This window comes from Pteropus alecto, unplaced genomic scaffold (genome assembly GCF_000325575.1).
Source record: "Pteropus alecto unplaced genomic scaffold, ASM32557v1 scaffold311, whole genome shotgun sequence".
Taxonomy (NCBI): Eukaryota; Metazoa; Chordata; class Mammalia; order Chiroptera; family Pteropodidae; genus Pteropus; species Pteropus alecto.
This window is the reverse complement of record NW_006431916.1, coordinates 1,118,047-1,139,839: the sequence shown is the minus strand read 5'-3', so window position 1 is coordinate 1,139,839 and position 21,793 is coordinate 1,118,047. Positions and strand designations below refer to the sequence as shown.

Genomic DNA, 21,793 nt, shown 5'->3' with positions numbered 1-21,793 from the left:
AAATATCATGTTCTTTCTTTAGGCTGTCTTTGGAAATTTGTGGATTTTACACTTATAGTCACATTTTTAAAAATTATTATTTATTATGGTAACATTGGTTAATGAAATCCAGTAAGTTTCAGGTGTACACTTTAACAGTAAGATATATATATATATATATTGCATTGTGTGTTCACCTCTCATAGATTCCTTTCTGTCACCATATTTTGAACCCCTTTACCCCATCTACTTCCCCTCTCCCCTCTGGTAACCACTAGTCTATTGTCCATGTCCATGAGTCTGTTTGTCCTGTTTGTTGCTTTTAGGTTTATATCCCACATATAAGTGATATCATGTGGTTTTCGACTTTTTCTGTCTGGCTTATTTTGCTTAGCATGATTATCTTGAGGTCCATCCATGTTGTCGCAAATAGCAGTACTTTATCTCTTCATACGGCTGAGTAAATTCCATTGTATATATGTACCACAGCTTCTTTAGCCAATCATCTATTGTAGGACACTCGGTTGCTTCCATGTCCTGGCCTCTGTGAATAATGCTATGAATGTTGGTGTGCAAATATCTTTTCAGATATATGTTTTCAAGTCTTTGGGGTAAATACCCCGTAAAGGGGATTGCTGGATCATATGGTAGATCAATTCTTAGTATTTTAAGGAACCTCCATACTGTTTTCCATAGTGGCTGTACCAGTGTGCAGTCCCATCAGCAGTATATGAGGGTTCCTTTTTCTCTGCATCCTCTTCAACACTTGTTATTACTTGTCCTATTGATAACAGCTATCCTAACAGGTGTAAGATGGTATCTCATTGTGGTTTTGATTTGCATTTCCCTAATAGCTAGCGATGTTGGGCATCTTTTCATGTTTGTCGGCCATTTGTATGTCTTCTAGGGAGAAGTGTCTGTTCAGATCCTCTGCCCATTTTTAGATTAGATCGTTTGTTTTTTTTTTTATTGTTCTTTAGTTGTATGAGTTCTTTGTATATTTGGCCCTTATTGGATGGTTGTCTCTTTACCTTGTTGACAGTTTCACTTGCTGTGCTTTTCCTTAAAAAACAAAAACAAAAACAAAACAAACAAAAAAAACTTTATAGTTTGATGTAGTCCTATTCATTTATTTTTGCTTTTACTTCCCTTGCCTTTGAGGTCAAATTCATAAAATCCTCTTTAAGTCCAAAGTCCATGAATTTAGTTCCTATGTTCTCTTCTATGCATTTTATTGATTCCAGTCTAATATTCAGGTCCTTAATCCATTTTGAGTTAATTTTGGTGTGTGGTGATAGACAACAGTCTAGTTTCATTTTTTTTGCAGATGGCTTTCTTTTTTGTCGAAAATTATTTGCCCATATAAACATGGGTTTACTTCTGGACTCTCGATTCTGGTCCACTGGTCCATGTGTCTGTTTTGCTGCCAATACCATGCTGTTTTGATTATTGTCGCTTTGAAGTATAATTTGAAGTCGGGAAGAGTGATGCCTCCAGACTTGTTCTTTCTTCTCCAGATGGCTTTGGCAACTCGGAGTCTTTTGTGTTTCCATTCAAATCTGATGATTTTTTGTTCTATTTCATTAAAAAAATGCCAATGGGATTTTGATGGGGATTGCATTAAATCTATATAATGCTTTAGATAATAAGGTAATTTAAACTATGTTGATTCTTCCAATCCAAGAACACAGAATAACTTTCTATTTCTTTGTGTCTTCTTCGATTTCTTTTAATAGGGTCTTACAGTTTTCATTATATAGGTCCTTCACATTTTTTGTTAGATTTATTCCCAAGTATGTTATTCTTTTTGTTACAATTGCAAAAGGAATTATTTTTTCCACTTCTTTTGACACTTCATTATTAGAGTATAAGAACGCTACGGATTTTTGAACATTGATTTTGCATCCAAAAACTTTACTATATTTGCTTCTTGTTTTTAGTAGTGTTCTTGTGGACTCTTCCGGGTTTTATGATTTTCTATACAGAAGATCATATCTACAAATAGTGACAATTTGACTTCGTTTCCTATTTGGATGCCTTTTATATCTTTCTCTTGCTAGGAACTCCAATGTTATATTGATTAACAGTGGGGATAGTGGACAGCCTTGTCTTGTTCCTGATCTTAGAGGGAAGGTTTTTAGTTTTTCACCATTAAGTATAATGTTGGCTGAGGGTTTGACATATATGGCTTTTACTATGTTGAGGTACTTTCCTTCTATACCAATTTTGTTGTTTTTTGATAAAAAATAGATGCTGTATCTTATCAAAGGCTAATGAGCACAATTCTGAATCATATGTTAAGAGTATGTTTAGTTTTGTAGGAAACTGCCTAATTGTCTTCCAAACTGACTCTACCATTTTGCATTCTCACCATCAATGAATGAGTTCCTATTGTTCCAAATCCTCACTGGCATTTGGTATTGTCAGTTTTTTGGATTTAAGGCCATTTGAATAGGTATGTAGTGGTATCTCGTTTTAATTGGCAGTTCCCTAATGGTATATGTTGGACATCCTTTCATCACGCTTATTTGTGTATCTTCTTTGGTGAGCTGTGTACAGATCTTTTGCTCATTTTAAAATTGGGTTGTTTATTTCCTATTGTTGAGTTTCAAGAGTTCTTTGTATATTTTGGATAACATTCTTTTATCAGATAGGTTGTTTTGCAAATATTTTCTTTTAGTTTGTGACTTGTCTTTTCTTTCTCTTAATAGTGTGTTTCTCAGAGATGATTCCAATTTTAACGAAGCCAGATTTATTCTTTCACTGGTCATGCTTTTGATGTGGCATCTAAAAACATCACCAAACGCGAGGTCACCTAGAATTTCTACTGAATTATTTAAAGTTTTGGCTATATTGCCAAAATGCCATTAAAAAAAAGGATATCAATCAACATTCTAATCATCAGTATACGAGCATGCCCATTTTCTTGTCACTTAAGTTCGCTTCTTTTTACATAACATTTACCCCCAAATTTTCATTTAAAAATTTTATTCTTTTCTAAAATAAATAAATAAATAAATAATTATCTGATAGCAATTAATTTCAAGTTGAGATGAGAATATTGTTTTAAGCTTCAATACTTCTACCAGAAAGGATTAATAGAGAACTTCATAAAAACAAGTACTCCTCTCCTCTGCAAACATTTAATCTTCTATTTTGGAATAAATCCAAGTACACTCCATCTCCACTTACGTTAGTGATTATAAACATCCCATGATTCCCATAAGTCTCTCTGCTCCACCATTCTAATGCCCATGTAACTCTGCACATTCCCCTTTCTAGCTTTAATTTTTTATATATCACTCCCTTCCCTTTCTCAAACATTCTCCATACTTTATTTACTTAGGCCTGGCTCTCCCATGAGGATTCTGCCTGATCCACAGCACTCTCTATTGGTAGCTTTTTTCTCTCTCACACTTCTGTATGGTCTTGGAGGCGAGAGTGTCCTTTTGGCTTTTCATTGCCTCCTTGAGGTCTCTATCTCCCTCTTTCTCTATAACTCTTGGGCTTTCAAACCTATCTACCTTTCCCTATTTCAAGCATCTACCAAAAACGGTTATCCTCGCTAACATTACTCATAATTCATCGTGCTTTCGATAGCTACAAAGATGCTGTTATGGCTCCTTGACTACCTCTTTTGCAATATTCTTGACCTTTAGCCTACCTTAGCCACATACACCCCCTGTCATATCCTATACCTACCAGTACCAATAACTGCAACTCTCAAATCTCAGTTGCACTCTTTCTCCTAATTTTTTCACTCCTAGCACCCTAACGCCAGCAATCCTTTGACTCCACTGGACCTAAATAAATTCCACTGATCTTCCAGTGTCCATCATTCCTTTCACATGATCATTTCTTCGAGCCTCTTATGTTTTGCAACATTCAGTTGACAAAACATAGTTAAAACGATGCCTACTCTTTGCCTGTACATATGCAACTAAGTATGATGGAAGAAAAAAATATACCCCTGCTGACCGGCATCATTAACCTCATTAAGGACCCTAAGCGCATTCACCCTAGATTTCCCGATTTCCCATCCTCCTGTTTCTGTTCCAGGATACTATACATTACGTTTATTTGTTATGTTTCCTTAGGTTCCTCTTGGCTGTGACAATTTTCTCAGATCTTCCTTTCCTTTTGATGACCCTGACAGTTTGAAGGAGTACTGGTCAAGTATTATATTATAGGATGCCCTTCTATTGAAATTCGATGTTTTTCTCAGTTAGACAGTTATGGGTTTGGGGGAGGAAGATCAGAGTTACAGTGCCATTTTCATTGCATCATATGAAAGGTACATACCATCAATATGATTTAGAATTATGTTCAACTTATCACCTGGCTGAGGTAGTGTTCGTCAGGTTTCTCTACTGTCAGTTGATTTTTTTCTCTACTTTTTTCTCCCCTTTTCACACTGTGCTCTCGAGAAGAAAGTTGCTACGAGCAGCCTACATTTAAGGAGTCAGGAGTTATGGGTGGAACACCTACATCAACTATTTGGAATTCTTCTGAATGAGAAATGTCTCTTCTGTCCCATTTATTTATTCACTTATAAGGACTTCATACTATTTTATTTTGTTGTTCAAACTGTTGCACTTTGGCCACTGAAGCTCTTTCAGTTTGGTCCCTGTGTCCCTTTGAAATACCATACCCCCCATGAGTGTGGGCTTTTTTTCCTTTAATTTGGTATTACTTATGATTCTATTTACTTCGTTAATTGAGTTTTATTAGGTGTAACTCTTTCACTATTTTAGTGGTAGCTTAACCGTTTATACAGCATACACCTTTCAGCTGTTATGACTATCACAATACTATGCCACTTCACACAGAGTATAAAGATCTCATGATTATCCCCCTTGGCCTTATGCTTTTGTTGTCATTTTACTTATACACGTTCTTTTTCTCCTTCCACTGATATTATTATTTAAAGTTTTATCTTTTAAAGATCCCTATACAACAAAAAAATCTTATATATTCACACACTTAGTTACTATTTTTAGTGCTCTTCAATCCTTCGTGTGAAGCCACACTGCTGTATTTTCTGCTTGAAATTTTTTCTTTATTATTTCTTAGAGTGTAGAACTGCTGGTGGTAAATTCTTTCAACTTTTATATGTTTGAAAAAATCTTTACTTCATCTTAGTTTTTTAAAAATATTTCTTGGCCGTAGGATTCTTAGTTGACCGATATTTCTGTCAAAACTTCATTACACGTGTATTTGGAACACTTGGAAGCTGTCTCTCAGCTCACTGTTGCTATCTCATTTTTCAAAAATTTCATTTCTTCTTCTGTGTTTCATTTTGGGTAGATTCTATTACTACGTCTGATCGTTAAATCATCAATCATTTTTTCTACAATGTACAATCTGGCATTAATCCAATTTCAAACAATATAGTTTGTATCTGTAAGTTTATTTTGTTTTTTGGTTTTTTTTTAATATACCTTTCAAATGTCTCCACTTAACTCTTTTAACATCTGGAATGCAGGTAAAAAAAATTGTTTTAATTAACTTTTACGCTAATTTTTATTTGTGTCAGTTCTGGTTCAGTTTCAATGGATGGATTTTTCTCCTCATGGGTTTTAATTTTCTTGCTCTTTTGCTTGCTTGATAAACTCTGGATATTTGAGTGCTGGATATATCTGTACTCCTATAAATATTCTTGAGCTCTGTTCTGGGACATGGTTACTTTGGAGCTGATCCCTTTGGGTCTTGTTTTTAAGATTTGTTAGGTGGGACCACAGCAGCATGTAGTCTAGGGGTAATTATTTCCTATCACCCCTATTCAATATCCTATGAATTACAATGTTTTCCACTGTGGCTGACAGAAGTAGGCACTATTCCCAGCTGTGTGAGCACCAGACACTGTTCTCTCCAATCTTAGCACAGGGTTATATTCCTGGCCTTGGGTAGATTCTTCACACAGGAGTGCCAATCTCTGTTCAATGCTCAATGGGGATTTTCCTAAAGTCTCCAGAGTCTTGTCTTTGCGAGGCTTCCTCCTCTCCTTTTTCTCTGTGTCTTGTTAACTCCAGCTGCCTTGGTTTCCCTATACTCTTAACCCATCTCCTCAACTCAAGGAGTCCACTGTGTCCCACCCTGGATTCTGCTCCCCGTGCATGACCTGGAAACTCTCATAAGATATTAAGCTGGAGAAATCATAGGGCTCACCTCATGCCTTTCCCACTTTTGGAGATCACTGTTCTTCATTGTCTGATGTCCAGTGTTTTGAAAACCACTGTTTCATATATTCTAGTAGGGGGTTAATCTAGTCCCTGTTATACTATCTTGACAGGAAGCAAAAGTTTCCACTTGTCAAGTTTTTACCAATTATATCCACACTGCCAACTCCAAATATCAAGTCTCAGTCCTCATATTACTTGACATAACTGTTTCTGACAAGCTGGTTTCTCCCTTACTTGAAGGAATCTCCCTTTTGCATGAAGATTCTGGGGCATATGTTTATTTGGTTTTTTATCTACTCCTCTGGCCATTCCTTCTCAGTCTCCTTTGCTGGTCTGCCGCATCAACTCTTAGCCATGGAATGCCTCAGGGTACAAGCTGAATCTGTTCTATTGTCTGTCTATGCCCACTTGACACAGTGATCCTATCTAGTCTCATAACTTTAAATAATTTTTATAGCTAACAAATCTCAATTTTATCTTTAGCCTGGACTTGCATACCCAACAACCTATTCAACATATCCACTTGGATGTCTTAATAGACATCTCAAACTTAATATGTCTAAACATGTTGAAATGCTATCTCTGATCTCTCAGCTGCCACCCGCACCCCCTATGCACTACCTGCAGCTTTCTCCATTTCAGTTAAGGTGAATTGTAACTTCGTCATTGCAGTTGCTTAGGTCAAACTCTTGTGTTCATTTCTCTCTCTCTCTTTCAAAATATATCTAGAATCCAACAACCTTTTCCTACTTCCACTGATACCATCCTACTCTAAGCTACCATTGCTTCTTGCCTGGATTATTGCAAGAGCCTCCTAACTGGTTTTCTTGCTTCTGCGTCTCCCTTCAGAGTCTCTTCACAACAAAGCAGACTGTAATCCTGTTAAAATATACATAAGACCATTTCACCTCTCTGCTCAAAACTGTCCAACGGTTTCCCCATTTTACCTGCATAGAAACCATAATTCTTACAAAGGCCTAATAAGGCATGACACAATCTGGCCTCACTTCTTGACTGATATACCTTTTTTTTCCTGCTGTGTGCTCACTGAATGGTAACAATTCTGCAATCTTTAATGACAATCTTTAATGATGTATTGTTAAAATACATCAAGAATGCTCCTGCTTTAGGGCCTCTGCATGTGCTGTTCCTTCTGACTGAAATCTTCTTCTCTTAGGTAAGTATCATTCTCTTATACCCTGTGTTCAAATATCAACTCACTAAAGCTCTCCCTACTCTTCTGAAACTGAACATTCTTGACTCCCTGCTTACCAGTCCCAGTACTTAGAGTTCATCATTTAATATATTACATATTATTCTTTTCTTTTCTCTTCTCTTTAATTCCGCCCCCTTCTACCCCTGACCTACGGATGTTATCGTCTCCCCTTAAGAACTGGATCTCTGAAGGCGGAGTGTCTCCTCCCACGCAATCGGGGCGCACACCCAGGGCCTGGCACACCCAGGAGGCCTAGCACAACGGGGCCTGGTGTACCCAGGGCCTGGCACTTTAGGCGCACCCGGGGGGCCTGGTGCATCTGGGGTATGGTCCGTGGCTCCATCTGGGGCGCGAACCCAGGACCTTCTGTGTGTAAAGCAGACGTGCCAACCACTACACTACGGAGCCACCCCTATTACATATTATTCTTATTCATATGATTATTTCTCTCCTCCTTCTATGAGGGCAGAAATTTTATTGGTTCTTTTATTTTTATTTTTTGTTGTTGGTTTTTTTACACAGCTCCTTGAACAGTGCCTGATACAGAGCAGATACTTGGATTGATATTTACTGAACTGAATGAAATTAGAAGGTTTAAAAAATTGTTCTGAAAAGTGTTCAAAAATTAATATCCTTTATAAAAGTACATTTAACTGCTCATTTGAACTGGGATTTTTCAAGAAGATGAAAAACATTCAGGAAAAATAGAATTAAAACTCGTGCTATCCAAATAGGGTACCTCTTACACATACTCATTACTTTGGTCTCTAGCTCATTTTATAGCATGTCCGATTTATTTTGAAAAAAATTTTTAAAAACATTTCTGGCAATAAGTCTGTAGTCTTATATAGTACTTTAAAAACTCTTTTGAAAATAATTGCTGTATTGAGATATTATGCACATACTATAAAAATCAACCTTTTCAAGTGTGCAATTCAGTGTTTAGCATATCCACAAAGTTGTATAACCATCACCACTATCTAACTTCAGAACATTTTTATCCTTCCAAAAGAACATCCATGTGCATCATTAGTTACTTCTCATTCCCACCTCTTCTCAGTCCCTGGAAACCACTAATCTCCTGTCTATTCTATAGATTTATATGCAGTCTTCATTTAGATCATTACTTGGACTCCATATATGGGAATTCATCTACTCACTAAAATTTATTTGCAACTCCAAAACTGAAACTCTCAGTGCTTTTGTGGTTATTTGTAGAGATATATGCACAGGTGAAAAGCATAGTGCTGAAGTGCTGCCTAGTGTTCCTAAATGCAAAAAGGTTGTGATGTGTCTTATGGAGAATATACAAGTGTTTGATAAGCTTCATTCAGGTATGAGTTATGGTACTGTTGGCCATGAGTTCAATGTTACTGAATCAACAAATATGTGTTAAATAAAGTATCTTTAAACAGAAACACACATAAAGCAAGACTGTATATTGATCAGTTGACAAAAATGTGATCAGAGGCTTGCAGAAACCTAATCCTGGATTTCCCCTAGAAGCAGCGATTCAGTATTAACTCGGTGTTTTCGAGTTTATAGAACCTAACTCTTACGAAAAAGAATTGAATGTAAATTAAATCATACAATATGCGATCTTTTGTGTTTGACTTCTTTCACTTAACATAATGCTTTCAAGGTTCAATGTTGTCTGTACCTATACTTCATTTCTTTTATCATGGCTAAAAACATTCCATTGTATGGATATACCACTTTTGTTTATTCATTCATCAAGTGATAGACATTTGCATTGTTTCTACTTTTGAGTATTATGAATAATACTATCAATATTTGTGTATATACAAAGCTTTTGTGTGGATATAAGCTTTTAATTCTCTTGGGTATAAACCAGCAGTGGAATTGCTAGATTATATGGTAACTCTATGTTAACTTTCACAGGAACTCTCAAATTGTTTTTCAAACACTGCATGTACCATTTTACCTTTCCACTAGCAATGCACAAGGGTTCCAATTTCTCCATATTCTCACCAACTTATTGTTTATCTTTTTGATTAGAGTAATTATTGGAGGTGTGAAATTTATCCGTATATGGTTATTTAAAAGTAGAAGTAAAAGAAAAAAGATAAACAAATAAAAGGAAGGGAGGGAGGGAAGGAAGGAGGGAAAGAAGGAAGGAGAAAGGAAGGTAAAAAGGGAGGGAGACAGGGAGGGATCCCCAACTCTCCACCCTCAGCTGCTGAATATTCAATTTTTTAAAGTCTACTGACCTCATCTGTATCTCAGGACCCTTACTCTTTTGTCTGAATACGAGCTTTAACATTGCCATCTACACAGCTTTCTCACAGATGTGATCTTGCTTTCCTCTTCTCTGTACCTGGGGGTGTACCAGAGGCCAAGGTTCAAAGTTGATAACCTGAAGGGTATATCTAGGGACCCTTAGCTCTGCAGAAAAGTGAGGAAATTCTTACTTATGTGCAAAATTAAAAACCATTCAGCTTATTTAAATCTGAAAACTCTTTACCTATCACATTCAACTCAACCCAGAAGCACATGATTTTTAGATGCAGAGTAAGAGCAGAAACCAGGTTTTATCGACTTTGCATCCTAAATTCTTGGCCCATGCTTAGCACAAGCAAGTTCTAAATAAATGTTTTAAGAAAAAATATTTTTCTTAAAGTAAAGCAGGTGTTTAATTGGTCTTACCCTCAAGGGATTTTCATTGAGGTATGGAGGCTCTCCTTCTACCATCTCAATAGCCATGATACCCAGAGACCATATGTCCACTTTAGGGCCATAAGCCTTCCGTGTAACCACCTCTGGTGCCATCCAGTATGGTGTGCCAACCATGGTACTTCGCTTGCTCTGCTCAGGGGTGATCTGGGCACAGAAACCAAAGTCAGCTAAAAAACAAAACAAAACATCTAGAGTTAATAGTGTCCATGGGTGGTTTTATGTAAGCTTTCACTTTAGATGACTTAATTAATTCCATTTCACTATTCAGCCTCTTGCTTTTTAACAGTATTAATAAAGTCAACCACAATAGGTTTACAAATAGTTTGATGATGTATTTACATACTCTCACTTGTTTGCTTTTAATTCCCAAGAGGGAAAAATTATCAAGTCTTATATTCTAAATAATTAATTCCATCCTAAAAATTTCAATAAAGTTGAAAAGGTCTGGAAAAAAGTCACCAAAGGTAGACACCAAAACTAAATGCTGTGAATCAAAGGTCAGGAAATGGTAACTACTTTTGAAGAAAATAAACAGAAGCTAGGACTATTAAGCATCTGACTTACCAGATTCTAGGAAAAAGAACACATTTAACTGCAACTGTACTTACAAGGTGCTTACCAGCATTACTCTACTCTAACTACCTCGTTTTATAACTGAGGAGCAGAATGCCTAGTTTAGTACTGTTAATTTAGTGGGAAAGTCAGAATAAGAATACAGAGTTTTTTCCCCACTTCTACTGTTAAACCCATTGTGTTCCACATGTAACTACTGTTAATATTTGGTTTGTAAAGCTTTAGGTTTTTTGCTATGTATTTACATACAAATAATATTTACAAACCACATGGTTTACTTTACCTAATTAGGATGTTTTGTAAACTGCTTTTTAAGTCAATCTATTTTTAGAGACTTTTCCATATTAATAATTGATCTATCTCATTACTACTACATAATATGACAGAATATAAAAATATCATAACTTATTTAACCATTCCCATACTACTAGACATTTAAGATAGTTTTGGTTTTTCTTTACAATGATGCAGAGAACATCTATGTACTTGTGCATATGTTCAGTAATTCTACAGGAGAAAATCCAAAAGAGCAATTGTTAAGTCAAATCATATTTATAGCTAAAATGAGTACTTATAAAAAACCAGATACTGTTCCAAGTACTTAATAAGAATTAACGTATTTAATCCTCATGATAACTCTATGAGATAGATATATTTTTATTATTATTCTTGTTTTTAAAATGGGAAAACTGAGGCATACACATATTTTTCTTTTTTAGATAACTTACCCATGATCATTCATCTAGTAAGTGAAAGAACCAGGATTAAATATTATCCAAAAAAGTCTAATTTAGTTTATATGTGCCCACTAAAAATAGATGAGAATATCCATTGCCTACTAAGATTAACATTAGTAATTTCATATTTTGACCATCTGAAGAGCCTAGACCCCTTTTCTTGTGGCTGAATAACTTTTGGAGAATATATCTTTAAAAAGAAATGTTGATAAAGGAGCCAAACTCTAGCAGAGTTCTTGATCCAGAGATGCCTTGAGTTTTGCACAGTTGGATAAACCTCAGTAGAAGTTCTTCTTAAATCCTACAAGAGGGCATGGTTGGAACTGAGACACAGCTAGAAGAGGGAAAGGAATCTAGGATTTTTTTCCATGATTCTACTATGTCTGATACAAAAGATAATTAGGAAAAGAAGTTTACATGGGTTTTCTTCCTTGTCCTTTCCAAGGTCAGGGTTATATAGCCCTCCCCTGATTAGGCCACGCTCTGCCAAATCCAAAGAAAGCTGAACAGTATGAGAAAAATCTACCCTAATAGATAGCAGAGACGAATTCAAGTTTATTGTTGGAAGAAAGTACCAACATTATGACAGTCCCAAGTACTCTTTCTCAGCATTTTCCATTTTTAATCCTCAGAAGAATTCTTTGAGATGGGTACTATTATTTTCCTTATCATACAAATTAGAAAATGGACACAAAGAGATTAAGTAATTCACCTAAAATCATTCAGCAAGTATAGCGATGTGCTATTTAAACACAAGCTGTCTAGTTGTGTTTCTCTCTCTCTCTTCATATATTGTCATACAAATATTAATAGTGGTTTTTTTTAAAAAGGCAGAAAATTATAATAAATAACAAATATATGTTATCTGTTCATTTGTGACTCACTAAGTTTAACTGATCCTTCCATCCCCAAAAGCACATTGTCACTTTTGATGTCTCTGTGGATCACTTGATTAGCATGTAAAAACTCCAATGCCTGTAAACACTGAACAGAAGAAAAATACCAATCAATGAAACAGTCTCTGAAAAGTCTAAGGGAGGTTCACATACTGTTTATATGGCCTGAACACTGCTTCTAGTATCCAAGACATGCCAACACCTACATTTATAAAGAAAAAACATACTCTCATGTATAAAGTTATAAATATAAGACACCTTAATTACTTAGATACCCTATGTCCCACCCTCTGGCCTTTCCCAGAGATAATCATTAAATTATACCTTATCTAGTCCTACCTCTGCCATGGATTATTTAAAACATTAAGAATATCTTCAGTCTTCAATGTTCTCACTTATAAAATGGGTGGGTCTATATAATTTCTAGGCCTTTTCAGGTTGAAATGCCTAAAGGTATGCAGCACTTGGTAAACATGCACAAGGCTCTCAAGAAATCATTTCAAAAGTAAAGGATAAACTTGTGATTATTCCCATATTAAGATACTCAAGTCCAATCGATGTGCCACTGAAAAATAGCTAAGATCCTGCGTGCTCTGGTTCCATCCAGCTGTTCATCAATGTGATATAAGATGTTTTCTTCACTTCTTCTTCTTCTATGGTAGATTTTACATAAAGCGATATCCACAACACAAATACCAATGATAAAGGAATAACTTTATTTTCTCTTATGCATGTTTTAGAAAGCACCGAGTCCAAAGTGAGGAAAAACTCCTTGGCTCCTATGTTTTTAAATATAAACCGAGTATAAATTGTAAACTTGGAAAATTTTTTTTACTTCTTATCTCCATCAGAGTAGAATGAAGAGAAAAGTCTGTACATTATTATAAACAAGTAAAAATCTCACTCAAAATATTCTACTATTCATTCAAGGGGAAAAAAAACAGATAAACTATATATTACACCACATTTACCAAGCATTTAAACAGATTCCTAAAAAAAACAAATACCCAGAAAAATACTTGTACAAATAAACTAAAACTTGTCACAATTAGAACTCCTAAAATAATTTTTATAACAATTATAAAAAATTATTAGAAAAACAAATGAAATAAAATAGATAAAGTCTTGTTAAGTTTTATTAGCTTTTAAGTAACCAACATTTTTTGTTAAGGGATATTATATTATTAAACTATCATGTTCATAACTATTAACAAAAGTTCAAAGGTGAAACTAATTAATTCAGAATTAAAATTTTCAAAGAATACTTTTTTAACACCTTAATAAAAGCTAAAAAAGAAAACGTCATGTGTTGTTCTTACACAAACGAAGTTTATAATTCACCTATATATCACCATAAAAATGTTGAAAGCCAAATCATAGAGAAAACAACAGTCTTAAGAACTTTTGCAATTTTGTCCTTTGTAACAATAATTCCTAGGATATTCAAAAGTAGTATCACAGTTTCAGTGACAATGAGCAAATCATTAACCTAAGTCTCATCTGTAGAAAAAGATTAGGAGGAAGAAGGAAGACTCATTTTTGGCTTAGACATAGGCAATTTGGCCGAATTTACTGGCTTAAGCAAACAGTATGTCTAGCAATTCATTAATGACTATCAAGAAACAACCAGTTTCTTCACATTCGATGATATGAATCAAGTCAGAAGCAGATCTATTAATACTTAAGGTGAGCGTGTGTCCAGCTTAGCTTGAGATAGTCCTCTTTCAACTGCTGAGTGGTGTATTTTTAATGGCTCCCCCCTTTCACTCTCGAAAGCATCCTGTTTGGATGATGAATTATAATGATCGCCCCCACTGAAATTCACTTGTGAACTGGGCTCTTCAAAGGTCCATAGTTCATCCTAGAATTATCTTACACATGAAGGAAAGCACTGAAAACTCTCATGTAGGATGAAATGGTATGGAGAAAATTTGCAGAGAATATGTACCGAGAAAGTTTTTATTATCTCACACAATAAAAATTAAACTGTGCAAAAAAACTTTCCCTTTTTTCATCTCCTGCTAATCACTCACATCATTATAACTTATCAAAAAGGGAGAACAAACTCACCTCTCTGCATACAGCAGCAATCTGTGCTTCATCCATACAGGTTTCTGTGACAACATCAGTAAGTGATCCTCCCGCAAGGTACTCCATTACTACGAACAATTCATCTCCTACCAAGTAACTAAGAAAAGAACACACAAAATACACTCACATTTCTATTTTTTCTAAACACATGGCATTCTATGATGAAAAATTCAAATGTTAGGCACCCTAATAACAAAACTAGAAAGCTGGCAGCTTTGAGAGCTAGAAAGAAAACTTGAAAGCTGCTATGTTAACAGTACAGAAAAATAACTGAGGGTCATTATGATTTTCCTGAATCACTTTATAGTTTGCCCATAATTGTAACTTGAGTGTGTACACCGATTATTCCAATTAAAATAACCCTGTAGGGTAGGAATTATTTGTCCTGCTTTATAGATGAAGAGACAGACGCTTAGAAAAGTTACTAATCCAAGGTCAAATAGCTGGTAAGTGACAGAACCAGAATCTGAAGCAAATATAACTGATTCCAAAGCTTATGGTTAATCTTAACCACCACGCTATATTGACTTAAAATATTATTTTTAAAAGCAGGGAAATGTACCTAGAAAGTTTCTTTCTGTGAACATGGTCCCATAACTAGGGCTATAGTCTAAAATGGGCTATCGTTTCCCATTCAAATCAAATTTAAATATGGAAATAAAATCACCCATAATCCTCTATCTCCAATACAATCACTATTATAATTTTCATTTATTTTCTACTATTCTTTCATTCACATGTAATTGCTTTGCAAAATGTACATAGTTGTAATATTCATAATTTTCTATTCTGGTTTTTAACAAATTCCTGAACTAACTGAGGTTTTGATAGACATACTTTTTGCTCATTAAAGCATCTAAATAAAAATTGATCTAAAAGCTTAAAAACTGTGTGGCCAATCACCTCTCAATAGAGATATGAATTACAGCCAACCTTCCCTTAATGTTTCTGCTTCTGATCATTTGTAATTAATATGAGCACAGAAGCAATGTTCTTCATTTAACTGACTTCTCTCACTTGCCAAGTGATATCTATGTAGAAAAAGAACCTGTTAAACTGTAATGCGCTATTTTTACCTCTCCTCCTCCTCAAGCTTACTTTTCAAAACTCACATCCTACTTTGGTCTAAGTGAAGTGGCTATCTCCCCAAACCATGAAACTTAAAATTTCCACATTTTTGTCCCAATGCTTTAGCAATATTCACACTTACCTGTCCAAGAAGTTAACTATGTTGGGATTCTTTAATTCTTTCATCACCAGAATCTCATTAATGATCAATTCCTTCTTTGGCTGTTTTTGTAAATTAATCTGTTTGATAGCAACCTATGATGGAAACAGAAAAACAAAATCAGAACAAGTATCTCAATTCTCTTAAAAAATTACAAATACTGATCACTTAATAATTTAATTTACTGTATACATGTTACATAATGAAATAATTTACTCATAGGTAGCACTTTTATTTCCACACTGCCTAGGCACAACACTTAGTAATACACAGAGCCCAAATATTTTTAGATTTCTCTTGAAGCTGATTAAACAAACCCAAAGTTAGCCCAGTGCCAGGAATTAATTCTTTCATTCCAAGCATGGGAAAATAATTTTTAAAATATTCGCTTATTTATGAAACAAAGCATAACTCTTTTTTCCCCCTTAACAGGGGCTAAAAAATTAGAGTGACTTTTTCAATATATTCTACTGAAAAATATTACTATTAATTATTCACAGGTTTATCTAGTTTCCTCTTATACTAAAAGCTAATAGTTAACACCCAGAAGTATGAAAAAGTAGCTACCTCTTGTCCCAATGCCACATCCGTAGCAGTGAAAACTGTTCCAGAAGCCCTGAGGGGGTGGGGGTAGATAAAACCAGATTTTTAAAGTTTCTAAATCACTGTCATTCATAACAGCCAAAGACTTTATACTTAGAACAACTATAAAAGGATTGAACATTTCAGATTTACTATCTTTAACAGGAGTAAAAAGCAAAAACAAAAGGGGAAAAAAATAAGAAAATGAGGCAATCTTTGTGGCCAAAACTTGTTAGGTTCTTGTGCGTCCTTTCCAAAGGCATCCTCCTCCTAAAAGTAAACTGTATTTGGTGTTTATTCTATATTTGATGTGCATCAGTTTCATGCATTTCTTTATACTTTAACTATAAAGGGCACAGGTGTGTATCTCTACAGGATATAGTTAACATAATTTTTAAATGTCATACAAATGGTTTCATTTTATGTATTTTTCTGCAATTTGCTTTTTTAATTCAACATTGGATTTGGGATCCCTATGGATAAATGTTATTCTTGTTCGTTCATTCATTTATTATTATTATTCAATATATACCTATTATCATGCTCAAGAATACTGATTCTTAATTTTTTGTTATTAAAATTAATGTTGCAACTGTATTTAGTTTTCAAAAAGAAACTCATAAGGAAGTTTTCAAAAAAGACTTAAATTTCCTTTCTAAATTCACATTTTCCAGAGAATAACATAAAACATTCCAGATGTTCATTTGCTCCCAAGCAACAGAAAAAAAGGGTTTAGTCAGTGTAGTTTAAAAATACAAATTATCGAACAAAATCAGAACATCAGTAGACTCAAAAATCGATACTCAATGATGTAATTAAAATGCATGTTTTTTATTGTCTCTAATCTTGTAGTAAATGTTCTATCTTTTAAATATATTTGATGGGGAATTTTCCCACCCATCTAATCTCTTACCACCAATGGAAAATAACATTTAAGAAGAAACAATGTAAAATCACTGCTAAGCAGTACAATGTTTTAATAGCATTTAGAAATAAGTGCATTAGTTATTTACACAAATACAAGGAAGGACACCAGTCATAGAATACTGTAAGTGCTCAATGTCAGCAGGCAAAAAAGATATCATGTTGTATACCTATGAAATACTGAATATTGTGGTAACACAATCACAAATACTTACCCTTGCCCAATTTTTTCATATCTTGTGTATTTTTTCTTAGGGTCACCTATGCTCACAATGGTTCCTATTTTAAACAAAAAACAACAAGTTATAAGCTCAGTCAAGCATTTTTAAATTGTAAATATTCTGATATCATTATTCCTTTTAAAAAACTCCACTGATTTTAGGACAGTGGTTTTCAAATATAACATTAAGTTTCAAAAATAATGTATGTTTCAAACACAAAACACTGAAGAATCTTAATAAAAAAAAGTATCTAGGTTAGACCTCCTAACTAATGCCTTAATTATCCTACCACTTTCTCAAAAATGATCACATTTGAAAATGTCCAACTGTAGCAGTTTGCCTAGACTGAGGAGTTTCTCAGGATGTAGAATGTTCAATCTTAAAACTGGGAAATTTCTGGGAAAAGGATGAGTTGGTCACCCTACTTTTCACGCTCCAATGAAATGTATTAAACTAATGATAGTTATGAACCTATTATCAGAATATATAAATGATATCCAAATGAATAACTCTAAATGGTTTTTCTGACTCTTCCCATGTATTTTCAACTTGACAATATATTTAAGAAACTACTTATGAATATAAAAACTACTCTAATATGAACTAATCATATATCTGTTTTAGGAAAGTTCACAAAGTTACAACCAGGAAACAGGTTTTAAAATTAGTATGTTGGACATAGAACTGTAACTTATACTTATTATCAGTAAGTAAAATCATGAGAAAAACACAAGGAATTTTCACTTGCTCAAGGTAAAAGGAGACAGGAAACTCACATAAATCCAATTTTATGTAGGTACCCAACCTGAAGTCTCTAGCAACTATGATTATAACATTTTTCCTTGATCCCTCTATATCAGCATTGTTTATAACTATAGCTGCTGTAGACTTGTGTATCTGACATTATTGCTACCCTCTCCCTGGCACTAAGTACATTATTTCCAATGCCTGATCCAGGCCAATGATAGTTGATAGATGAAAAAGGAGAAGGGAAGAAAATACATTTTATGCCTACACATAAAATTATACAGGAAGGCTATTCTGTTTAGTTATTTAGGATCATTTTGTATTCTCATACTGAGAAGCTATAAGTATGCATAAATATACATAAACTTTCTTTGATAAAGTTTCCAACAATGACCCTTAGATTTAGCCCTTCGGGAAAAAGTATTGCTCCCAAAGGCACTGACTACTGCAAAGACATTGCTTACTAGTCAACACAAAGGGTATTATTTGGCTTCACTAGACTTAAATTCAAACTATTGTTCCTAAAACAACACACTTTATGTCTTAAGCCAAAATATAGGGTATAAATTAAAATTCATCTGAGCCAAATGGTACAAGAGGTGGTAGCAATTTAAGAATAATGTAAAATGTAGGAAACATACTTAATTTTTCCATAATCTCTTCATCTGTCATTTTGGTCTTCTTTTTCTGTTTGTCAGAAGACTTGGCACCACCATCAATATTAGAATCACCAACTGGTGCAGGAATAGGGTCAATTACAGACCGCGTATAAATCTGCAGAGAGACAGTTAATTACTGAGATTTAAGGAAAAATATTTTTAGGTATTCTTACTGGTACATTATTTGGTTCTTCTGATTTTTAACCAAAACTAAGTTGTCTCCAGTGTTCTAAAGAATGAGAATAATATTTTTAGACTTGTGTTATAAAAGACTTGTAACTAAGAAGAATAAATGTGAAACATTTTTCTTTGGCACATCATGTCTAGATTTTAAGTCTTTCTAGCAAAATAGCAGATCCATGAATGAAATTTAAGTGTAACCAGATCTAAAATGATGTGCTAGCAAGTAAAAAGAAATTTAAAAACCATATTTTTACTACAAAAGAAAAATAAAGAGCAAAATAAGAGAAACCTTGATGTTAAAATAACTATTAATATCCACAAAAATTTTACACAAATATGATTTCTATCATTTCGTTTCAAACAGCCAGTTATAGGAGATAAAGAAAACAGAGCCCTCTATCAATTAGATCAGAATCCAATGGCTGTCCTAGAGCTTTACCTGTCAACTGTATCACCACTCCGTCACACTACACTGCATAGCACCTTCCCCATATTTTACTTGTATTAGTATGGGGAGAAGGACAAATCTCTTTCTGTCTCTATCTAAGGTCATAATTATTAAAATTCTCCCACATCTGGTTAGGAATTTCACTCTCCGCAGCCTCCTGAACAATATCAATGTTTTGAGAGAAATGGGAGATAAAATACATAAGATCTAAGTTTTAGACATAGTAGTTATTTGCATTGAGATAAACAGAGAAAGCCAGAGAAATAGATGAATTCTCTGGAAGAGAAAGTATAATATAGAAAGAAAAAGTAAGATAAATATTTTAACTTTTAAAAAAGCCATTCAATTTTAATTTTCAAAAATCTATTTTTTTTTTCTGAGAGCTTAGGTGAATTTTATTTGTTTTAAGAAGCTAGTTGTTTGATGAATGGTCTTTAGGTAAAGATCTCCTATTCAAATTTCCCCACACTAATATATTTTAAGCATGAGGGCATTTTAAAATTAATCATTTTAAGGCAAATACAGACTGCTGGTTTCTAAAACATACATGCACAGACACACACAGCCCAATTTACTAATCAGACACTCACCGATTTTGTATGATCCGGTCGTGGGGCAATAACAGGAGGAGTGGCCTCTTCATCATCATCGTCTTCCTCTGTTACTACTGTAGATGTTTCTGATCCCTTGGTATTCAGCTGCATTTATCACATAAGCAAAGTGAGGAAGTCAAATATAACAATACGTTAAAATATGACTATCTCTTTTAACATACTTGAAAAGCTTTTTTTAACAGTTCATTTCAAAACAACGAAAAAACCTGTCTCTAATCTAACCACTTAAAAAAAGAAAAGGTAATTCTGTAAGTAAAGTAAGTTTATGAAATAAATGTATATAATATCAAGTATTCTTAAGAGAGAATTTATGTCTTTCATATAGGGTTTAAACAAATGCTAAAAGTAAAACGAACACTTTATTTTTTAAGACCAAAACCAAAGATCTTCTAAGCTCTGTATGAGTCAGAGTCATATTCAGTTAATTAAAACAGCCAGATTCACCAGAAAAAAATGGTGACTAATGAAGCAAAAGAGGAAGACATTAACCTTTATAAAGATGTGATTATTATATGCCAGTTGTGTGCTAGGTAGGTACTTTACATGTTATACCATTTAATCTTCATATAACTCCAGGAGTGTTTCCTCCCAATTGAGGAACTGAAAATAAAATGCTGATTGTTCGATTCCTCCTAATTGAGGAACTGAAAATAAAATAGTGACTGTGCTTACATGATAACTTAAATTTCAGACAACTTTGAAGAGTGTGACAGATTTCTATTATTCAGTGTTACCGTAATCTATATTTAGTAGAATGGCGCCAGAAAATAAAGCTAGCAAGTTCTTTGTATTCCTGTTTGTATGTGGAAACATTACCAAAAGTAGCTAAACTGCTCTAAAGATCCTAAGTTTTAGTCATTCTAAGTGTCATATTGAGGAAATTTGATTTGCTTCATATGGCTTCCTCAACTAATTAAGTGGCTAGCTAAAACATGTATTAAGTAGTTATTTCTGATGGCTGTAATGTATTTTAGAAAGCAGAATAAAAACTGAGCTGTTTTAGGTATCTTAAATTAGAAAAAAAGCTACAAGTAGTAACATATTAACTTACCGCTGGTGTTCCAGAAGGGAAGCCATCTTTCTCTGAATATGAAACAGAAAATGATGCTAAATTAATAATTCAAAAAATAAAATGTCTATATAATAAAAGGAAGAAAATAGAAAGCAGAGCAAATAAAATGTTCTTAGACTGATTTCATTTTAAGATGAATTAAGTCTTGAGAAAAACGACAATATCGGTATTCAAACAATTGAGCTAACAAATCTCAAATCTTAACAGAACTCAGTAAGTTTATGAAAAATCACTGAATTGTACTCTAAATGGGTTAATTTTATAGCATTTAAATTATACCTTAATAAAGTTATTTAAAAATTTTTGAAACTATACCTGTCAATCTGTATTATTAAAACAAAAATTTATTCATAATGATACCTTCTCCAGAAAAAATGCAGATCAAGGAACTTAAAGCAACCATTCAGACAATGGCAATTGTGCAACGGACAATTCTTGACATAAATTTTGATCAATATGAAAGCAAATCTCTGAAGGTAAAACACAGTTCATGAAGACTAAATGTTAAAATATTTGAGTTTAGAACAAGAGTTGTCTTGTTTTACTTTTAAAATACTGCCCCCCAACACATGGCAAAAAGAATACACTATTTTCTAGTCAAACACTGACTTAAAAAAAGATTACTAATTTACACAGACTTACTAGTTGACACAAAAGTTCTAGGGACAAGTTTGACCTTTTGCTAAGTACTAGATATACTTAAATACTATATGTACTAGACTAAGAAAAAAAGGTCAAAATCAT

General features: G+C 33.9%; 1 protein-coding gene across 1 annotated transcript in view; it reads right to left on the bottom strand.

Annotated features, from left to right (window-relative positions):
• The window catches only part of PAK2 (p21 (RAC1) activated kinase 2), a 77,638-nt gene that overhangs the window by 6,244 nt on the left and 49,601 nt on the right, over positions 1–21,793 (bottom strand). Inside the window, exons 5-13 of the mRNA XM_006906156.3 lie at positions 21,029–21,060; positions 19,954–20,061; positions 18,715–18,847; positions 17,321–17,384; positions 16,167–16,215; positions 15,582–15,694; positions 14,351–14,468; positions 12,269–12,368; positions 10,045–10,241 (exon numbers count right to left, since the gene is read on the bottom strand). Of these exons, the coding sequence (XP_006906218.1) occupies positions 10,045–10,241; positions 12,269–12,368; positions 14,351–14,468; positions 15,582–15,694; positions 16,167–16,215; positions 17,321–17,384; positions 18,715–18,847; positions 19,954–20,061; positions 21,029–21,060 (914 nt within the window). The remainder of the gene's footprint in view (positions 1–10,044; positions 10,242–12,268; positions 12,369–14,350; positions 14,469–15,581; positions 15,695–16,166; positions 16,216–17,320; positions 17,385–18,714; positions 18,848–19,953; positions 20,062–21,028; positions 21,061–21,793) is intronic.